This window comes from Gymnogyps californianus, chromosome Z (genome assembly GCF_018139145.2).
Source record: "Gymnogyps californianus isolate 813 chromosome Z, ASM1813914v2, whole genome shotgun sequence".
Lineage (NCBI taxonomy): Eukaryota > Metazoa > Chordata > Aves > Accipitriformes > Cathartidae > Gymnogyps > Gymnogyps californianus.
Genome location: NC_059500.1, coordinates 56,934,945 through 56,957,369, shown reverse-complemented (window position 1 = coordinate 56,957,369; position 22,425 = coordinate 56,934,945). Strand labels below are relative to the sequence as shown.

Sequence of the window (22,425 nt, the reverse complement as noted above, 5' to 3'; positions counted from 1 at the left end):
GCCACCTGGAACTGCAGTCCTGTTCCTTTCCCTCAGTCTGGTCCTGATCCTGTCAGCAGTTTATGCAGGTGCTCCCATTTCTGCTGCGCTCAGTAGGGCTACCCCCAGCAAGGTCACTGAGCAGGACCAAGCCTCTCACAGAGCTCATGGTTTTCAGCTTGTTGCTTCATCCAAATATACAGCGCCAGCCACATAAGCAAATGGCCAACTGATGGAAACTTTTAATTAATTCCTAACAATCATACGTAAACGCCCAAAGCATCATACTTCTGATGCTGAAGAATGACCTTTTTTTGTGATTTTCTTTTCAGCTCTAAGAGATGCTTTCTCTGAGGTACACAGGGATGTATTTTGGTAACGAAAGAGTGTTCTCATCAGCAAGCACTGTCCCACAATCCTTACAGAGGTAAACTGCTCACCAAAATACTGAATGTGTAATTGAAACACAAGGGAGTTTTGCCACATTAAGAAGTCTGGGCTAGATCCCAAAACTAATCATACAAAACGTTACTCTGCTCCTATCTTTATTAACTTATTTGGCTTTACTGGAATTTGCAGGCTGGAGCGTTCATTCAGTTAAACACTGCCCTCTCCTGGAAGCTTCTGACATTTTTCTGGCTCTTAGAATAAAACTAGTTAAGGCTTTTCCAGTCACTATAAATGCTCTAATGTTTTGTGAACAATTTCAGTCTGACATTGGAAAACCGATGCTCTGCAGGGAGTATCACGATTTACACTCTCATAGTGTATTACTTGTGTATTCCACTGTTGTCTACTTACAGGTCTCTAATGTCATATGAAACGTGATCTTCCTGAATAAATAAATAGTGTATGAATCCAGTGCCAACTTTCCAGAGCTTTTAAAGACTGCAACATTATGGAATAAAAAACTGTACCTTCTACAGAGCTTGTTGTACTGCAGGGCATTTTTGGACCTTCCACTGTCTCAACTTGGTTTGAATTAATACTCTATAAAAAAATAAAATCAAAATGACAGTAACTGTATTTGATGCCCATGACATTTATCTGAAAACTCAAAAACAATATCAAAGACTAGCAAACAAATATGTTATTAGCAATACTAAAACAATTGATAGAGATTCCACGGAGTATTTTATCAGTTACCCTCCAGAGAAAACCAATAGCAATTCCTCAAGAGGGAAACGAATAAAATATTTTCAAGTAGAGAGAGAAATTACCTCCTGCTTACAATATGCAAGGGATCTAAAGGATCAGATTTCACATTTGTACTTCATTGTTTATAACCACCTTCTCTATGAGAAAAGCAGCTTTGCACAACAGCTCTGTTCAGAAGTCTCATTAACCTTGAAAGCATCCCTGTAAAGCAAGCAATTTTGATGGATAGGCAATACAAAGAGCCTAAACCAGGACTAAACACTGACTACGTGGTAAACCCAGCCCGAAAGGCAGGAGCCACTCCCTCCCCATATCCGTGGCCCCTGGCCAGGCTGACTCCTCGCTCAGATACACACACTGACTATATTACTCCTGCTTAAAAGGAAGAGGGGGCTAAGATCCAGTCCCTTATTTTAGCAATTACCTTCAAAGGTTATAAGCAAAGGGGGTGGAGGACAGAATGTCTCCTTTTGCCTAGTTTCATCTACAACTCTGCTTGCTTCTAGTCCTTCCCTCTAGTTAGGTTGCCTGTGTATTTGCCACCTACCAGAGCAGCAGAGAAAAGGCATGGTAACCTGAATACGAAAGAAAAAGTCAGGGATGACTCTGGGCTGAATATTGCAGCCAAACTGATTTGAAAGCCACGCAGCTGTCAAACTAGCTATATCCCCCAGCTCGGCGGGGCTAGTTGCATTTTTCTCTGCTTGTCTGTTTGTGTGCGAGACACCTTCCTACTCTCACACCTACCAGGCAGAAATAAGTCAACTCCTCCTTGGGAAATTACTAAATCCGTCCACCACCAGGCAACAAAATTACTTAAATTATCTTAATCATTTTGGATGATCATCCTGGTTTGGCCTGTCTTTGTTTTTATTACCCTGACACCATTTCACATGTGTCCATTAGTCCCTGCATTTCTTTTCCTCTTGTAGAGGACCTGTCCCCTGCAGTAGCTGTGCTGCCTCCAGCAACTGAGACAGCCAAATGGATCACCTCCACACACTGCTCAGGGCTCTGCTGGAGGTGCACGGCGAACCACACAGGCTCACTGACGGGCGCTGCTACCACCACAGTGATTTCTGCCCCAAGGAGGTTGCCCAGCATTCAAGCAATTCCACACTGTTCCTCATCATCTTCAGGAATGTCTCCTCTGTATTGCCTAGCACAGCCACAAAACCTGTGGGTTTACACTTTTTGAACTGCAGAGGCCCTGAAGGTTTCCACTGAAGGCATGGCTCCCATATGGGTAACTCTAGCTTACCAAGAGCTTGTTTGTTTTAACTTTTCCGTTACTCTTTTAGACCTGTAAGGAAGAGCCAAAGGACTAAAAGAACCCACAGACCAGGGATCAAAGAACATATTTGAGAAAGATTGGGATTTTCTTGCATGAATGAATGCAAAAATAGTTTGTGCGGCTCCCTAAGTCATCCATTTCATACACACAAATCCAATGCTGCATGCCACCGTAACTGAGACAAGTTCCTTCTCTTTAGTCTATGTCTTTCTTACCCAAGCCTAAAATAGCAATGTGGTCATTTATGCAGCCTGAAGATACAATAAACTAGATGTATAGTCTTCGTGTGCTGTAGATGAGCTGAATACTCCAGTACAGCAATAAATTCTACCTCTATTTTAAAAAGATTATGTATCGTGAAATCTCTAATGCCCACCTTATGCTTTGGATCCAACTAAGGGCTGCAAGTCCTTGTTTGCAACAGGAAGAAAATTAATTTTACCTTACCTTTTGGACATAATACATAGTCCAAACATGACAGTTTGATCATCCCCCCACATACACTTCAGGATGATATCTGGTGTATAGGAAATAAACTAAACTATGTGATCTTTCCAATTATTCGGGCTTATTTCTGCTTTATTAAAAGTAGTGCAACACTGATGCTAGGCAGGGGGGGAATAAGGTCCCCACAACGGAGGATTTAAACTGCTGCAACTAGAGGAATAAGCAAAAGGGAAACCCACAAGTGAAGCATAGTAGGCTCTTTCCTGAAAATACCAACTGCAGAATTTTGCAGCCTTTAAGAGTCTTTGTCTCTGAAAGACATGCAAACATATAACATACCACACTTTCTTTTTCCATTTCAAAGACTGGAAGAACAAGGATTTGATGAGTGCAAGAAAAAACCAATGATATAAATAACAATGCATTCTTCATTACAGTCTTGGTTTTGCTGTTGGTTTTACCATTGCTTCCATGGAAAAGCCACACACAAATTGTAGGTATTCTGCAAGCTACAAACACAGAATAACTTCTTTGTATTGCAACAAATCAAAATCTTAGCAGTGTAGTTACACGAGATTATACATAAGGACTACACAATACATCACACCTTAAGTTTTTGTGTTAAACATAACACGTGGATCACATTCTAAGTTAAAAAAAGCAGGCAGAATGCAATAAAGGTAACTCAAGGAAAATCAGTGCACAAATAAGGAAACCTGAAGTTAAGCATGGAAAAGAAAAGCTGAATTTTAAGACCAGAAAAAGAGAAAAGTCTATTTTTAGTGTGTTTTTAGTTCACTAGTTCTACACAGTCATGCAGTCTCAATCTAAAAACGTAGAGCACCTGCATTGCTATTAAAGAACTTGTGCTTTCAAGTGTTCTCCTCTTTACTTTACTGAAATTGAGAGATGTCCTGAAGAATATAACAGCAGTGCTCCAGAACCTTACAGTAAAATAAGACCCACTACACCATAACTAAACTCTATAGCAAAAGTCCGTACTCTGTATTTCTGCTGTAAATAATAGACTGGGGTTGGGTCTTGATAAAAGCTCCCAGGCATTACACAACTAGACAAAAGAATGGAACTAAATTAAATATTTCAAAGTATCAACATGAATACAATGGCAATGCAATTAAAGACACAGAGATTTCAGGGAAAGATATTCACTATAGAGTCCACAATGATTCAAAAACAACTTGGGAGGTAAAGGAGGCTTGATAATGTTCTCAGCATCTCTTATCCTCCAGCTTCACATGTACAATGTGCTACACTTACATGAAGTAGAAGCCCACAACAGTAATCCTGCAATTACACTGGCCATTAGTGACACAGGCAGCTTAAACCAAAAGGCTACTCAAGAAAAACAAATCCAGCCTGAAGAGTCTATAGCTGGAAGTCATTGAAGAAAACCTGTGACAATGCCCTGAGCTAGATAGATACCGACCTGGTAAAGAAGAGGTCTGTCCCAGAAGTATTTTCTGAAGAGCTTAATGTCCGACTCCAGCAAGTGTTGTGCCGTGTGGCTAAATGTCAGCGTCAAAGCTCCTGATGAATGAACAAACTGCATGCAAGCACCCTCACTGATCTCCGCTCTTGAGATGTCAAGCAAGTGACTGCCCTGGAAACTGGAACGACACGCTCTTTAAACCAAAGCAGATGCTCCACACACAGGTAGAACAAAAGCACAGCCGCAGTGAGCTTCCTGCTCGCCTTCGGCACAGCCCATCGGGATCCCAATGCACCCGCTGCAAAAACTGGAGGCCGAAAATCTGAAACATCCACCGAAAACACAGCTGGGCAAACAAATACTTACCAATGACTCCATTCAGACCTAAGAACACACAGCTACTTCTAGCCATCGGTGGGGAAAAAACAATGTCAGCTCTAGATGGTTACTCACTAGTAAAATAAGCCAGACAATACTTACTTCTCCTTATTGCTGTAAATTAGCAATAGTACCTTTTCCTGTTAATGTTGCCATATATAGCAGTAGGACACAACTGGCAGCTCGCAGGTTTGTTATCCCACAACAGTGAAAAACTGAAAGTATCTCAAGGGAATACAGCATTGTTTAGATGTTACAAACAAACGAGACATTCATAACATAATGTACTGTACCAGTGTTGTAAGTATTTTTCTTTTTCAAACTGAAGTATGGATAAGTCTCACATAAATTATATGCTGCATGGAGCCAGAACTGAAAGAGCCACATACCGAAATAAAAATGTAACCCAATTCTTGCATATTTCTATTTGCAAAGAAAAGCCAACAGTGAGAAGGGGTGTCTGATGCTGAACTTTTGGTACCCCAAGACATATACACACACATACACACACACACCCTGCAGCTCCTCAGGTCCATACAAAGGAAACTCCAGACAGCTGAAACATATCAGAAAGCACTTGTCTTTTAAGTCATTTGTCAGTGTGGCAGCTCTCTAGCAAAACAGTCATAGCTGAAGCACTGGCTTTGCTGCTGACCCTCCCTTATTCATTCAAACCTGAGCTTTACACAGGTCATAAAGTCTACTGAGGTTTTATGAAATTCAGGTCCTATGGTTCTGTTTATATCTAAATATTTCTCTATATATATTTTAAGGGATGTCTTTACTTGTTGGTAATGTGTCGGGATTCAGCTGTGGTAGTGCTGGGAGAGGTACCTGATGGTGCAGCTGGTCCTCTGTCACTGAATTGACTATTAATTGACTCGCAAACGTAATGAAGGAAGCATTCTTCCTCTAATTGTAAATACAAGTTTACCACTTAAAATGGTGTGCTGGTTTTGGCTGGGATAGAGTTAATTTTCTTCATAGTAGCTAGTATGGGGCTATGTTCTGGATTTGTGCTGAAAACAGCGTTGATAACATAGGGATGTTTTAGTTATTGCTGAGCAGTGCTTACACAGAGCTAAGGCCTCTTCTGCCTCTCACACCGCCCCTCCAGCGAGTAGGCTGGGGGTGCACAAGAAGTTGGGAGAGGACACAGCTGGACAGCTGACCCCAACTGACCAAAGAAATATTCCATACCATATGACGTCATGCTCAGCATATAAAGCTGGGGGAAGAAGAAGGAAGGGGGGGATATTTGGAGTGACGGCCTTTGTTTTCCCAAGTAACCGTTAGACATGATGGAGCCCTGCTTTCCTGGAGATGGCTGAACACCTGCCTGCCGATGGGAAGTAGTGAATGAATTCCTTGTTTCGCTTTGCTTGCGTGTGCGGCTTTTGCTTTACCTATTAAACTGTCTTTATCTCAACCCACGAGTTTTCTCACTTTTACTCTTCCGATTCTCTCCCCCATCCCACGAAGGGGGAGTAAGTGAGCAGCTGTGTGGTGCTTAGTTGCCAGCTGGGGTTAAATCATGACAAATGGTAATAATGGCAAAAAGCAACAGAAACCAACACAAAATAGGCAATTCTTTTGAGAAAAACAACAGTACTCCCCACATTCCTTAACTGATAAGAGTTTTTCAGAGGAACCAGCAAACCGTTATACTCACTTTGTGAAGACCTCAACAAGTTTGGAGTGCCCATTTTGTAAAGCCAAATCTAATGGTGTTGCTCCATCCTCATTAGGTAATGCTAATGCTGATGACCCTCCAGGCTGGGCTACTAAGAACTGGGAAAGCTTAACCAAGCCCAATTTCATCACAAGGTGGAGAAGAGTTTCTTTATGTTTAGGCTCTGAAAAAAAACACAGCAAACAAACAAAATCGTCAGTAACAAACCCCAGCATTTTATTTGCTAGGAAGCATCAAAAGAAACCTGTTACCGTCCGCAGAATATCACAGCTCAGGTTCAGACCTACAAAAGTACTTTGGCAGAATCCGTCTTTCACTGAAATCAACAGACTAGATACTGAATTGCATCTGTGGAGCTAAACTAGGATATCCAAATACCATCTAATTTCAGCAAAGAAAACTGATACTCTCAGTATGATACTTGAATTAGATACTCTCAGTATTTCTCTCTTTGTATATAGTATAACATTCAGCACAAGAGATGCCCCAATATACTGCAGAAGATAGTTCAGAGGCAATTTTCCAGCCGCTTTGCATTGCCTCAGCAACACAAAACATCTGGCAGCATGGCCAAGTATCTAAATTTTAAAAAAAAAAAAAAACAAAAAAAAAACCAAACCAACAAAGATTTTTGAAGGCAGGCTGCTTATCACCATGGTAAGAGATCCTTAGTAGCACAGCAAGTATTTATCCACATTTTACACATGTGTAAAATACACAGGATAATTCTTATGTCTCTCTTTTCAGAAAGGTCACCTCACCTGCCGATACTTCCACTCCACTTTTTAGCACATAATCATCAAGCTCAACACGATGAAGCTTAAAATAAGAGTACACAACGGTGACCTAGTCATTAGATGCTGATTCTTCACTCAAGCCCTTCCCTGGCCTTTATTCAAAGAAGGATTTATCTGTCTACATACATTCTCAAACACAAAGCCTCTGCAATTTAAAGGCAATAAATAAAGTCAGGCTCAAGTGCCACTCAACCTGTTCCTTACGCTGATATTTTGGTATGAAGTTAAATATAAGCACAGTTACTCTACAGCTCTCTGAACAACTGGCTGAAATCTATTAGGTTTCCAGTGATTTATGAAAGTCCATTGAAATTTATCATCCTGATTCAACGGACTTTTTCTTCCCTGTTACCCAAACAGTTCAGAACATGTTATTGAAAATTATACACTCCAGTGGCAAAGGAAAGGTGAAGCTCCTGAAGCATATGTAGGTACGTGCACACATTTGTGTAAATCATACAGTTAAAATCAACAGCAAATTGCTGTCAAATTTCCTCTCTGCATCAATATTTACAAGATAAAACTGTCTGATGGAAAGCAATGCCCCAGCAGAGAGAGAAGTTATATAGCCAAAAAGCTAATAAACACATTTTTCAGAAACACTTATGCATTGAGCAAAGGTATCACGTAGTTACACGCAAATACAGTGGCTTGTGGCTGACTCCTATTCAGTTCAAGTACTCCCTCTGAAAGCATCAGGAATATTTATTTTATAGAATCATCAAAAAAAAACCCAACCCTTGAAGAGTCCTCAAGAGGTCTCTAGTCCACTCCTTGCCTTAAGGCAGGATCAGCTCAACCTAAATCCCTCCTGACAGATGTTTGTCTCATCTGTTCCAAAAACTTTCCAACAACAAGAGGTTTTCATAACCTGCGTAGGCAATCTACACAAGGGATAATTCTACCCTCACAGTTACAAAGATTTGAAATGCCTAACCTAGCTCACCCTTCTCAATATAAGCCTGATGCTTCTCATCCTATCCGAAACGGGCATGAAAAACACTTCATTCCTTTCCCTTCACAGCTTCCTTTTACATAATTGAAGGCTGCTGTCATGGCTTAGCTGAGCACATCCTCTCTGGACATCTTAACAGGAGAGTTGCCTTCTGTAAAGCTAGACCTTTTGGAATGCCCTCTCAGAGCTGGGGGCCAAAATCATTAGCCTCCTTTGAAAACACTGAAGTGTTAAAATATTAAAAAAAAAAATCTACCTCCCCATCTTATAAAGACAGAATGGCAAGGAACCTAAGAAACTTGCTCTACAGCTCCACAGGGAAAATTACTGTGGGATCTCCACTGGTAATCAGTTTTTGCTCTGAATATTTGGTGGCAACCCATGCAAATTTTCTACCTTTCCATTTCAAGTGGAATCAAAACTTTCAGACAGAGTCAAATCCCAGAAAACCAGGTCAAGCTTCCTTCAATAAATGAAACAAATTCCAGACATCAGAGTAAAAGGGAGCTTCAGGACACAGACTCTAGCACTGTAACAGCCAGCAAACCTGCATGTAGCGTCTGAAACCTTTATTTCACTGCAGTTCTAACAGAAGCAGACACATTAACAAGATGCAGGGGGGATTCTTTAAACCAGAATATCACTAAACATATACACAATATGTACCTAAGTATTTCTAGAACACACATATAAAATGTTGTATGTTATTATTTTTTAAAAAATTAATCTTCAAACTTCCCTCTTACTTGTGTCTAGCCAACACGTGATCTGGTGCATGAGCCTGCCCATGCAACGCTTATTTTCTCCCCAGGTTTTGGGCAATAAAACTGTTTCTTGGTCTCCCCATTTCAGATTCTAGGCAAAAATGTGCCCACCTGGACACACGATCTGCTGCAGGATCCTAGGCCACAGAGGAAAGTAGTGAAATATGGGGTTTTCTCCTCAAAGGTCTCCAAAATATTTCTAATTTCAGTCTTTGGAGACAATGAGCATTGCTGCATTTTAGTTACAAACATTAATCATTAATGGTATGACTTTTTTTACATATCTATTACATACATATCTGTGTTTACATATCTATTAAGCGAGATGGCACATATGTTTCAAAGTTTTGAAGTACATGCAACCTTTAAGTCCACTGAATCCAACTCAAGCATTTGCAGAACTGCTTTTCTAAACAGTGACATGGAACCATAGAATGGCTTGGGTTGGAAGGGACCTTTAAAGATCACCTAGTCTAACCCCCCTGCCATGGGCAGGGACATCTTTTACTATATCAGCTTGCCCAAAGCCCCGTCTAACCTGACTTTGAACACTTCCAGTAATGGGACATCCACAGCTTCTCTGGGTAACCTGTTCCAGTGTGCCACCACCCTCATCATAAAAAATTTCTTCCTTATATCCAATCTAAATATACTCTCTTTCAGTTTAAAACCATTGCCCCTTGTTCTGTTGCTACAGGCCCTGGTAAAAAGTCTTTCTCTATCTTTCTTATAAGCCCTCTTTATAGACTGAAAGGCTGCAATAAGGTCTCCCCAGATCCTTCTCTTCTTCAGGCTTATAGGAGAGGTGTTCCAGTCCTCTGATCATTTTTGTGGCCCTCCTCTGGACCCACTCCAACAGGTCTATGTCCTTCTCGTGCTGGGAGACCCCAGAGCTGGATGCAGTACTCCAGGTGGGGTCTCACAAAAGCAAAACCCACACAGTGAGTGAGTGACTGGCTAAAGTCAGCACATAAGGAATACGGAGGCACGAGGATCTGACTCCAATCCCCAGCTTCAAACCCCCAACCAAGCACTACTCATCAAACACCTTGGTCTGCCTGGATCTGAGACCTTCTTCTATGGAGGAACATTTAAATCAGCAGGGCTCAGGCTTCCCAAAACCCGTCCAGAGATAATGGAAACGATGGCTGATGTGCCACTTCAAAAATGGGAGACCTCAGTTCAACTTCCTCCTCAGCCAGATGGGATTTGAACCCACACACATCTTCAGACTCCCTCTGATCACTCATCTGGTGGGAGCACATCCTGTCCCCTCCGTTGCAGAGTAATTGAAAATGGGTCACGGTGCAGAAAGAAATCCAAGGGATGCGGGGCAGAAGACCAAGAAAGCAGCAGACTGACTACAACGCAGCAATCAGCTGGGAGAAGTCTCTGCTGTTTGGACATGGATGCATTTCTCATTATACTGTCATCAGATGTGAAAAACGATGCTGGGAGCCCCGGTGTCTCACCTGCTCGGAGAATGCCCTAACCATTCAGACACAGTACAAAAACATGTGCCAGCATCTTCCCTTTCCCTAGCTATGTTTCTGAATAGAGATTGATAACATCAGCTGTGCTTTGCACTGGCCCCAGTGCTATTTCTGTACTTCAGAGAGTCTCCCCCACAAGGACGTTAGCAGACTCAAGGCTATGCCACCAGTCTGGACCCCAGCAGAGCACCGCCGGACGCCAGGCACCAGCACTGCCTTGTCTGGCGTGTTTATATGTACACCGGGGAGTTTGAGTTTAGATGCCCAGTACATGCTGTCGTCCAAAACATCCCTCAACAGACATTATGCATTTCCAGGTTAAAATGTTCACTAAAAAATGAGCTTTCAGAATTGTTCCTTGGTCTGGAGTGCTTAAATTCTGCTGAAGTCCCACTTTAGATATCAAAGTGGGTTCTTTGGATGCTTCCAACTAGACCATTTTTTCTATATATAGTGTTAATAAGCAGCCAGCACATAAGTCCATCTAATTAAAACACATGCAACTATATCAATCAGTATTAAGCACATTAGATTAGATACTAGCCACACCCCAAGCCTCAGGTTAAAAACACAGAAACAAAAAGGCAAAATTTACTCTGAACTCCATTCTCTGATTAAAACTTTGGCCTGGGGCCACTGGGTTTCAATGTATACCGTAACATTGTAAAAAAGCCAGATAAACTTGCTCTGGGCAAGATAAGATTACGACTTTCCCACTCAGCAAAAAGGGAGACCTTAGGAAGCCTTCCCTAATGAGGGATAGCCTCTGCTCCGACACTGTGGCAAATAAAGTTACTCTTCTGGCGGCCAAATCTTAAAAACAATGCAGTATGAGTAAGTCTGCTACAAAGGAACCTAGTTTTAAAAATAACTAATAAACAGTAATTGATCTTTGTGGTCTTAAAACACCATCTACAATAATAACTTCTATTATCTCACCACAAATATTCTGGTAACTAATTTTTATCTGCCCAACCTAACAACCTTCATCTAACCTTAAGCTAAATTTGTTCATGGCTAGCTTGAATGCACGTGGTAGCAGAACCACCCAGCAGCTCCACCACCTGTTTTCACCCCTGATGCACTTAGTTAGAAACAGCACTCACATTCCTCCCCATCCTCCCCCTCTATAGACTATGTGTTTGCTGAGCTACTCTCCTCTTACTACTCCCACCTGGCTTGCCCAAGAGTGAGCAGAACCTGACGACATAAAGCAATTACTAATAGCTTCATAACACTAAAATCTGAAATACAAATTGTAAAGTCGGCAGGATAAATGGAAAGGTAAACATGTTCTTTCGATACAAGGAAAGTATTTTTCACCACAAGGACGGTCAAACACTGGGACAGGTCACCCAGAGAGGTTACAAACTGCCCGTCCTTGGAGGTGCTCAAAACCTGACCCTGAGCAACCTGGTCCAACTTTGAAGCTAGCCATGCTCCAAGTGGAGGGTAGGACCAGACCACCTCCAGGGACCCCTTCCATCCAAATTCTGCTGTGGTTCTATTCCAGGATCAGCAATATCAAAACAAAAAAAACCAAAAAGACTGATAATAAGCTTTTTAAATAGACCTGCCTAAAAAGAAAAGATTTGCACTGAAAGCAAGGTAAAGTTCTGAAACAACTGGGGTTTAGCATTTTTTCTTTTCAGAACAATTTCCAGTTTCAGTTCTCCTCTTTCACCACCTCCTCTTATAGCTCCTCACTGTGACAGAACAAATGGCATTTTCCCATGTTTTTCAGTTTCTTTTCCCCTTCCCTTGAGGAAGATTTCAAATGTGGCAGAATGGGGGGAAAAAACCAAACAAACAAGAAACGATGATAAAAAGAAAACCATAAAGAAATAAAAAAAACCCATGTTGTGAAAAAACAACATAATTAATTAAACTGCATTCAGTGGCAAACAGGAAAAAAATACAGAAAAAAATGAAAACACAAGGCTTCTTCAACATATTCATATTGAAATGGTATAAAATACCGTTTTCCATCAAGACACAAAACCAACAATTCCTAAGATTTGAAAGATGCACTGCTGGCTGATTCATACACAGTCAGCTACTGCAAGGCAGGTGGTGCTGTAAAAGATATGCACTATCAGGACGTTGTTTTGCATCGCATCCCGATTCTCCAGCCAAAACACTTTGAGTTACAAAGAGCTGAGCCAAACACAGTCTGTTTTAAACATTAAATAAATCCTTTTGTTCTTGCTTGCACCTGAATCCCTTCCTATGTTCAAAACAATAAACTAAAAACAAATATTTCTCTCTGACAGAAATGACTAAGTCCTTTCTGGGCTATGAATCTCATTCATTTCCTGGAAGGAGACTAAAAACCTCAAGACTTGTGACTTGAAACACAGGGGGAGACATCAAAACCGGCTGACAAATTCCAGTTTTTCCTGGCTTTGTACTTTTATGCATTACCGTTCATTTTTTCATTTTTCCATTAGGTATGAGATTGTTTATAAAGCCATCTTCAGTGCACCCCATTGCTGCAAAAACACACACAAGTGTGTGTTGTGAATAGACAGTGGCCACAATGCACGAAGTCAGGTATGTGACAGCCCATGTGAGGGCAGGGCTGCGGTGACATCTCCCCTTTCCATTTACCAAATATCTGGAACATCCCTCTTTTCTTTAATTAGTTCCCCTATTCATCATACCTTCATCAACTAACACTCGGAGGCTGGCATCAATGCTGCAGAATAAAAGGAGGACATGAGGGAAGGTTAAACTCCATCGCAAAGGTGGACTGTAAGGAGTCTTGCCCCAACAGTTTTAGCAGCAGGAGAGTTAGAGAAGGCTCCCATCCATCAGCCCCATGCAGTAAAGGCCGCGCATGGTGCCACCACCTACACCGTTAGGTGACCCCAACAAAGGGGGCTTGGGTGACCCCAACAAAGGTGCAAAACGCTATAGGAGATGGTTTCTGTTAGCACAGGGATATTTCTCATTCTTTTGTACTGCAGCCAAACATTCCCTCGAGCTATTTGGTTTAAGACACTTGTTTATTGAGCGCCACCGGAGTCCTCAAGACCAGGCGGGGACACCGTCTCAGCCAGGAGCAGAGAAGGGCTCTCCAGTTCAGTGCCGACTCAAGGCTGGGGTCCAGGTCAGACCATAGCTTCATACCTGGTCTCTCCAGCAGCAGAGCAGGCTCCTGAGCCCCCTACTTACATATTGCCTTAGATAGGAAACTTAATCTCTTGTATCTCTTACAGTGCTTGCTCTACTGTCACTCTGCATATCACCGTCTCCTCCAAGTGCTCGGGGCTTTTCCCAAAAAGCCCCTTCATGGTCAGGAGGCATCTCAAACGTCTCCTCTCTGCTACTATTACCACTGACCAGGAGATGAGGATCACACACTTGCTGGGGACCTCCAGGTTGAAGCATGCTTGCCAACATCTTGCCCCATGCCGCAGGTTTCTTGGTCAGCAGCAGGCACTGGAAGACACTCCTCTGCTTCCCAATGTCCAGGCTAGCATCCTCCTCCCTCTGCCCTGTGCAGTTTCCAAAGGGGCAAACTCCTACAAGGCCAAAGATTTGTCTGTTTCTCTAACCTCCTAAACCATCTGACCAAAAAAATATTACCTCTCCTCACAAATCTCACCACACCTAGAAATATTTATCCGCTGTTGCCAGTGTTTTCCTAATTCCATGAAGGAGAACAGGCACTTTGCCCCCCTCTCCCTTTCCTTCTGCAGGAAAAAAGAATTCTAACTGAGGAAAAGACAGACAGAATTTTCTTTAATTTAGACCAGAAACACGACATGCATCAGCCAGGTTTGAACTGGTGCAACTTAGCAGGAATGTGTTTAACACCAAGTGGAAACAGTAACAGGATTTACAAAGAAAAGGGCAGGGAGAGGGCAATAAAGTAAAAAATGCCACAGAAAATGGAAGAGTGTTCCCCAAAGGCAGACTATAAAGCAGCAAGGTTGGGTACTTCAGTTCACTCCACAAGACCTATTCCTAGAAAACAATTACAAAACTTTTATGAAATAAAATGGATATTTTCCTTCTTCATGAAAGGGAATTAAACAAATAATAGACACTGTTCCCTTCCCTATGATCCACAAATAATTTTCATAATTCAGGCTGTAATTTTATCACTTCTACTAACAGCCTTAAACCTAAAAGAACAGTCTTCCTCTTGAAAATAACTATAAACAGTGGCAAAGCCGGCAGCAACTGTTCTTGTTTGATTACCAGCACAGTTAAGTCACCCAGACAACCCGAACTCACCCTCCCAGCAATGCCCTTAAAGCAAACAGAAACCGAGATGCCCTCAGCCTCCTGTATGTAAGGTGGACTCCTTGCAACGTCCACACTCCTGTGCTCCCACTCCCCCTCTGACAGCCAAAGGACGTAAGCCTGAGCTTGTCAAGGACAAAAAGGTTGCAGTGAAGATGCTGAACCTATGTCTGATGGTCCTTGGGGGCTGCCAGTCCTAAAAGACTGCCCTAACCTTACAGTACTAAGAGAGGAAAGGTTACCTGGAAGCATTTTTCTCATCCAGATTAAACCACTCCATCTTTTTTTCTTCTTTGTTTTTTGGTAAACTGAAAAACTGTGGGAAGATTCTCTTTTTTTTGAGCAGCTCTAGCAAGTTATTTGGCTTAATATTTAGTACTCATTATCTTCATAAATTGAATAATTTTCAGAAGGAAAATATCCTTTAAGAAGGTGCAATCAATAAGAAAATCAGCTTCTCCCTCTCCCTCCTCCCTACGCCTCCTTCCCCTTTCTTCAAACCCATCAAAAAATAAAAGTCTAAGCATAGCACTTCTGTTGGGTCCCCAGTTTCCTCTAGCAGCAAACTGCTTGTGGGCCAAGTGATCTCAACATCTGACCAGTTTGTGTGAGTGAGCAGCTCCTGACATGGTTGTCACACAGGCACTTATTACAAGTGAGGATTACCGAAAGGTTAGTGCTTTCTTGTTTCTTTTGTTGAACTTCAAATAATGTGGCTAACAAGTCCTGACCTGTGCAACTGCACTAAATTCCTGAACTATTTGCAATGCTCCCTAGACAATCCAGGCTCTCTCTTTATCCAATCCTTTTTATACCTTATAAAGAGAATACAAACACTTTTTCCGAATACCAAAACTCCTATGAATAAATTATTATTATATCTTTCCATCAACTCGAATGTCTCTAAATCCTCACAAAAATTAATGAGGTCCAAAAACACCAGATGGTGCAATAATTTTCTCCAGCAATGTGTCACTCAAAAGTAATTTTTTTCCAATAAAAATAGCCCAGCAGCTCTGAAAACTGACAGAATCTCACAAGCATGAGGTCCTAACTAGTGATGGATGATAGCACCCCCATCTTTCACAACACCAATAGTAAAAAGAACATCCTGACACTGTCAAGTGTCAAGACACCATCAGACCTTTGGGGCAAGGAGTTGCAGCGATAGCAGGTAGGGAAAGAAGGTCTCATCCTCTTTCTAAATCGTCTTAAATTCCCTGTTTCTCATCCATTTTGATCTTTTGGAGCAAGAAGTCTTCTTGGGGAATAAATGGAGTGCTGGGACAACTCTTGATCACCTCATGGTGGAAGATGAAGAACGTTCTCCTCCTCTTCTCACCTGTGCTGAGATCTGAAGCCCTCCTGCCCCAGTCCATCCCCTTGTCCCTCCTTCTCCTTCCCCTGCACGCAAAGGTCTCCCTCAGCCACATGCAACCCTCGGCTGTGCTTGGCCTCTTGGCTTTGGGGATAAAAACACAGTGATGGGGACAGCACGAGGAAGCAACATGAGTCACTGCTTCTCAGAGTCAGGTGAAAGGAGAATATGGCTGTAAGAAGAATCAAAACTATACTTTCAGAAAGGAAAGAGGAAGGATACAGGAGCCAAAGAAAAATTATACAAACTGCTTAGAGGATACCAAAATAGATGTCAGGCCCAGCCGAAGCCTGAACCTCAGATAGAGACATAGGAAACGACTGACCTCCCTTGGGCTGAAGGAAAAGCTGTCCGGAAACCGCCACTCAACAAGGGTGGCCAGTAAGCACTGGCCAGGCAGGACTGCACTGAGAGCTCCTCGCTGTGCGCAAGCATCACTACCAGGCCCCAGGAATCTGGATCAGTTTCTCTTTTATTCAAAAACAAGAGGAAAGATCCCAGCTTCATTTAAGAGCAATGACTGGGGTACAAGAGAGATGTCACCTCTTCAGTGCAACATGGCCCATGAGGCAACCGCTAATGCAGCATGGTCAAGACATGCTCGTCTTAACATTTCAAACGTTCACAGATACTTTGTATAGTGACTGGAGCACACATCCCTGCTTTTCCACTGTATTCAAATTTTGTTTATGTATAATATTTAAATCTGCGAAGTGAACAAAGTAGGAAAAAGACATAGAAACAAAAAAATACAAGTCCTATAAAAGTCTCATGAGAGCAACATACTCTTTTCCATATAAATGTTGCAGTACGTCTGAAAATTAACAATTAGCATAAGTAAAAATTAAAGAATTTTGCTCTTTGGATAGCAGCTGCTCTGGCAGAGCTTAGTCTGGTACCAGCTGAGCTGATCTCCGACCCTCCGGACCCACAACACACCGAGCATAAACCTCCTCATGTTTCAAGCAAGCAGGTACCCAGTTGGCTTTGCCTGAGCATCTCTCATACTGCTGGTATCCTGCTGATGCTTCTGGGTTGGGCTTCAGCTGGTTTTGATGAAAAGCTTAGCCAAGTCTGTGAACAAAGCTACAGCTGATTTCTTCAGGCTTTGAATCAAGGTCTTCATTGCTAAGATCCAACAGCCATTCCAGCTGTTGAGTAATGTGAACAAATATTTACTACACACCAAAATGAAACAAGTAACAGCTTTTTTTTTTCCTCTCCTGTCTAGCCAATATTTGAATGAGACTTGGTATTTGTTTTTACATCTCTTGAAAGAGCTATTTACAACAGACAGACAAAACCCATCCTTCTCCTGAGGAAGGCAGTAGCAGATTTCAAGCTATCTGTCATTAAGAATTAGAAAGATTTAAGACAGGAAAAAAGCCCTCACCCAAAGAAATGGGCTAAGTGCTGTGTTTTTACTTCCCAAAAGCTTGCATGAATCTCTCTTTCAGTTTGGCTCATATGGAAACTGCCTGTCCTCCAATTTTTAGCAATTTAAAGTGCTAAAAGGAAAACAGCCAAAAGTACCAAATTTTCAATGAAAAACATGTGAAGCCATCAAGTTTAACACTGTTTCCAAGCTCAGCTATAAATCAGCTGGGTCTGCAAAAAAAATTATACTCTTCAGCAAAACCTAACTACAGTTTTCTGTTTGCAATGAAACCTGAAACCAGGAAAATTTCACCTGATTTTGTTACAAAATTTTTCAATAGCATGCCCTAATGTAAAGTTTCATGTATGTTTTCATCCCACTTCCTCTACAATAAAAAAAAAAGCCACAAAACTTGTTTAATGGTATTCTCCCCAAAGAATTATCACAGTCATAAATAAAGCATAAACAGACAGAACTGTCATAAAAATTATGTTTACTCTGTACATCAGAATGCCTACAGTAACACATTCTTCTGTTTTATGACCGTCTCCTTTTTGTCTGCGTAATTAAAATATCTCACTTGGTTGGAATCACGGTGGCAATACTTCACTGCTACAATTCTTGCTTTTTTTTAAACAGACAGCTCTTTAATCTTGCAAAGGCAGAGTCTATTTATAAATAAAGAACTGCATTCACAGTGAGTCAAGGCACAAAAAGCTTCTGGAGAGACTGAGTTACAATAACCATTATTATCCTTTTTAAACCTCTGGGCACAAACCAAATCTCTGATTACCCCTCTCACACTTGAACAATTTTTCATCTTAACCACAAAATAAAGCACAAGGGTTGAGAACCTGGGATAAAACGGTGAGATACTCTGCTCTGAACTGTGCACCAAACCACTGTTAAAAGCTTTCCAACTTAAAATGAAACCTTACCACCTTCTGAGCAGCTTCCGAGGATGTTCCAGGTCGATGGCAATTCTTCATGAGCAACGGCCATCATCAAATCATTATCCAGGGACTGCAGATCTTTTATGCTTAGCTCAAACTTATCCAGCAACATCTTGTGACTAGCGGCAGTGATACATTCTGCGTGATCAACCAGAAAGCGAGACAACTTGCAAGACAGATTCTTTCTGTAAGTGACAGGACAGCTGCCGAGGACCACAGGTGAGTAACCCCTTGTGTACATTAACACAGAGACAGAAACTGCTTCTTGGCATCCATGGCCTGTAATTATAATGTAAATTAATCACTAACATTACCTATGTTCAGAAAATAATTCGTTTTTCCTCATTCCCCCCTGCCCCTAAGAGGTGTGACTACTCATCCAGAATTATTTACTCTTCCCTCTAATTATATCTATTTGTCATAGGGCATCCAGCAACCATTTCTGGCAATGAACTTGGATTCGACTAGACTGAGAACTGCCAGTCCTCCCAATTATACTGACATAATTAATTCTAGAACCAGTCTTTCTAGGTGAAGGTTCTTTAACCACAATGGAAAGAAGAGGTAACCACATCAAGATGAAATCCCACAAATCAAAAGCCTGAAGGTTCTTGGATAAGAATTAAGAAAAATGAGACGCTCATGAAAAGAGGGGCAGAGTGGCCTGTAATACGAACTCTGAGTAACATATCTATTTATTAACACCCATTTTGTATCTACCCAGTGTTTCCATGTAGGCCAAAACCCAGAAGCTTTTAATTAATGCATGCTTCATGCTTTTGGCAGACTTGACTAAATGCTGTATCGACTCTCTAACTTATAGCTGGGACCCTCGAAGTCCAAGGGAGTTTGTTTCTCAAACCTCTTAAGCACCTTGTGCATTCCTCCTCCTCCTCCTTTGCCATCTAAGTGAGGGGGTTGTAAGCTGTACCTCTCGCTGGAGAGCTAACCATGACATACTATGGGTGCAAATCCAAATTTTCCAAAATATCCCTGAATAACTACAAGTATATATGCAATCTAGTAACTACAGAAGGAAGCATGTACTTAGCACATCTGTAGTTGTTTTTAAAGTGCTCTGCGTTTCCTTACGTTTAATTTGGCCACTATGAAACAACACTAACATCAGCAAGGCTATATTTTAACCTCACACTTTATTTTCATCTGTTCATGGCTTTTGTTGGGAACAGGCAGAGGATTAAGTGTTGCCTGTAGCCTCCTGTTTTTATTCCTAGCCCAGAAGCAATCATTTAACAGTGTCATTTCAGGCCTCTTAAGATAAATAAATAAATAAATAAATAAATATTTTGCTATCCTGGAATAAGCCTAGCATTGCATTTTCTCCAGTTGTAATCCATGACAATCATTTACCATTTACAGGATCAAAGGAGCCACCATGTAATGGCAGCAAACTTTCCCTATTTATACTCAGCAGTTATTTTCAGACTCTAAATCCCCTTTTGATAACAAGAACAAATAACAAGCAGATCCTATTGCACAGGTACATCATGTCTATAGGCACCTACTCACACAAATGAAAAGGTCACAAAGCACACAATAAAGGTGACAACCAGGGTTTATGTTACATCCATGAGGGGGACAACACCAAGGCAGAGAGCCAGCTGGGAGGCAACATAAATCCCCTGTTTGTCGTAAGGCACCCCTGGAATGGTTTCCCTGACACCTCTGCACTGTGTACAGCTCCAGCAGAGCTCCAAGCATCACACACCTCCACCACGAGGGCCTTGCAAGCTGGGCTGACTGCTGCACCCAGGGAAGGCTCAGACAAAAACATGACTTTTGCAGGTGTTGGAATGCCCGGAGGTGAACAGTTGTGGCATAGAATTAATTCAAATTAAAAATGATGCCATCCCTCAAGATTGCACTTTAATGCACACCCAACTATGCAAGCCCAGTAACACTGTCTACACCTGATCCTGTGCTGGTGTGGATTGCTACGAAAGGCAGGATGTCATGATTTAACCCCACCTGGCAACTAAGCACCACACAGCTGCTCACTCACTCCCCCCACAGCGGGATCGGGAAGAGAATCAGAAGAGTAAAAGTGAGAAAACTCACGGGTTGAGATGAAGACAGTATAATAAGTAAAGCAAAAGCCACACACGCAAGCAAAGCAAAACAAGGAACTCATTCACTACTTCCCATCGGCAGGCAGGTGTTCAGCCATCTCCAGGAAAGCAGGGCTCCATTACACTTAACAGTAACTTGGGAAGACAAACGCCATCACTCAGAACATCCCCCACTTCCTTCTTCTTCCCCCAGCTTTATATGCTGAGCATGACGTCATATGGTATGGAATATCCCTTTGGTCAGTTGGGGTCAGCTGTCCCAGCTGTGTTCCCTCCCAACTTCTTGTGCACTCCCAGCCTACTCGCTGGTGGGGTGGGGTGAGAAGCAGAAAAGGCCTTGACTCTGTGTAAGAACTGCTCAGCAATAACGAAAACATCTCTGTATTATCAACACTGTTTTCAGCGCAAATCCAGAACATAGCCCCATACCAGCTGCTATGAAGAAAATCAACTCTATCCCAGCCAAAACCAGCACAAAGGATCACCTATGGTCAGTCAAACTGAGCCTGGATCCTAAAGGCCATCATTCAATTCCTGCATTTCCTCCATTACAGAGCCATAAAACAGAGTTATACCAAGTCGTCCAGTTGTGCCCAGCTCTGAAATGGAGGTGGGGTACAGCAAAAAGATTAAAAATGTAAACAGGAGTTAACACTCACCTGGAACAATGGACCGAAGAGCGTTGTCACTAACTCGCTCAGCAAACATTATGTGCCTTTTCAGGGATCCATCGTAAACAAAGTAGAACTCAGCGTCCTCTGGGAGGTAAATGTCTTTGCCAAATTTTGCATGTATAGTCACCTGTCCCTGAAAAATGAAAGCGCTTTCAGAAACATCCAGTAAAATTCTCATTTCCAACAAACCCATTGATGTATACTTCAGATGCAAGTTTATTATAACCTTCTGAACTCTACTATACAGAGGCTGTGATCCAATGACAAATCTGCAGTTTTCTACTTCCACTTACAAAATAACACTGGTTTTATGCCTGCAGAAGCAAAGGTGATTTAAAAAACTGCCTTTTAAATAATGTCTTTCAACTAATTCCTTTCATCCTGACCCACACAAATATAACTGACTTTTTATTTAAAATGCATCAGAACAAGCCAGTCAGTGAACTCAAGTATTTTGCTGTTTACAAAAGCATGCTTTGTGTTAAAAAAATTAAAAAATTCAGAAGTGCTTGTAATGATGTTAGACTCGGTTTACAAAACAAAAGCACTGATGTAACTCTACAACTGACTATGCTGGTTTCAAAGAATACTAGTTCCCAGATGTCTGCCCATGGGTTTCCTTATAGTAAATAGAAAGCAACCAGCCAAGAAAAATCTATCATACAATAGCTTCAAAAAGGAACAGGAAAGGGATCTGAGAAGCAGCAAACAATAACAAATGTCTGACATGTCTGAGGGAGGAAATTTAGATGAAGTTGCATTTCCTCAAAGAGGAGGACAGTGTGCTCCACCATGGTCCCTGGCTGCCACAGTTGTTCTACATAAGACAGAATTGCCCCAACATCTGGCAGAAATGGTGTTTTCTGGAAAACACGCTGCAGAAGAATATCTCAGCTGTTCACACTTCCAAACGATACCTGTCCTGCCTCTATTCAAAACAGTTCCGACACCACTGACTCCCCTGGCTCCATAAACAAGTCTGGTAAAAACCTGCACCAAAGCACGACATGGTAGCACAGAAACTTCCGTGGCTGAAAACCGCAGTTATGCCCCTGACTGTCCTGACAAGCATCCGGCTCCTTCCCCTGTTCATTATATGGCAAACATACACTTTACTGCCGTAAGACTCTCGCTGCCCCGCACAACATCACATCTTTGCCTGCCTTCCCCAAGGACATCTTTCTCGTCACTCCTAACAATGAGAATCCTGCATTTGTTTTCCTCTTAAATATAGGCAGATCTATTGAACTAGGGGTGAAGAGGCAAAGGCTAGTTTCAGGCACAAAATCT

General features: G+C 41.9%; 1 protein-coding gene across 3 annotated transcripts in view; it reads right to left on the bottom strand.

Annotated features, from left to right (window-relative positions):
* The window catches only part of ARHGEF28 (Rho guanine nucleotide exchange factor 28), a 127,609-nt gene that overhangs the window by 78,512 nt on the left and 26,672 nt on the right, over positions 1–22,425 (bottom strand). For all 3 annotated transcript variants that reach the window (XM_050912739.1, XM_050912741.1, XM_050912742.1), the window contains exons 5-9: positions 21,121–21,268; positions 18,357–18,650; positions 6,379–6,562; positions 4,326–4,506; positions 897–969 (exon numbers count right to left, since the gene is read on the bottom strand). In XM_050912739.1, coding sequence (XP_050768696.1) covers positions 897–969; positions 4,326–4,506; positions 6,379–6,562; positions 18,357–18,650; positions 21,121–21,268 — 880 coding nt within the window. The remainder of the gene's footprint in view (positions 1–896; positions 970–4,325; positions 4,507–6,378; positions 6,563–18,356; positions 18,651–21,120; positions 21,269–22,425) is intronic.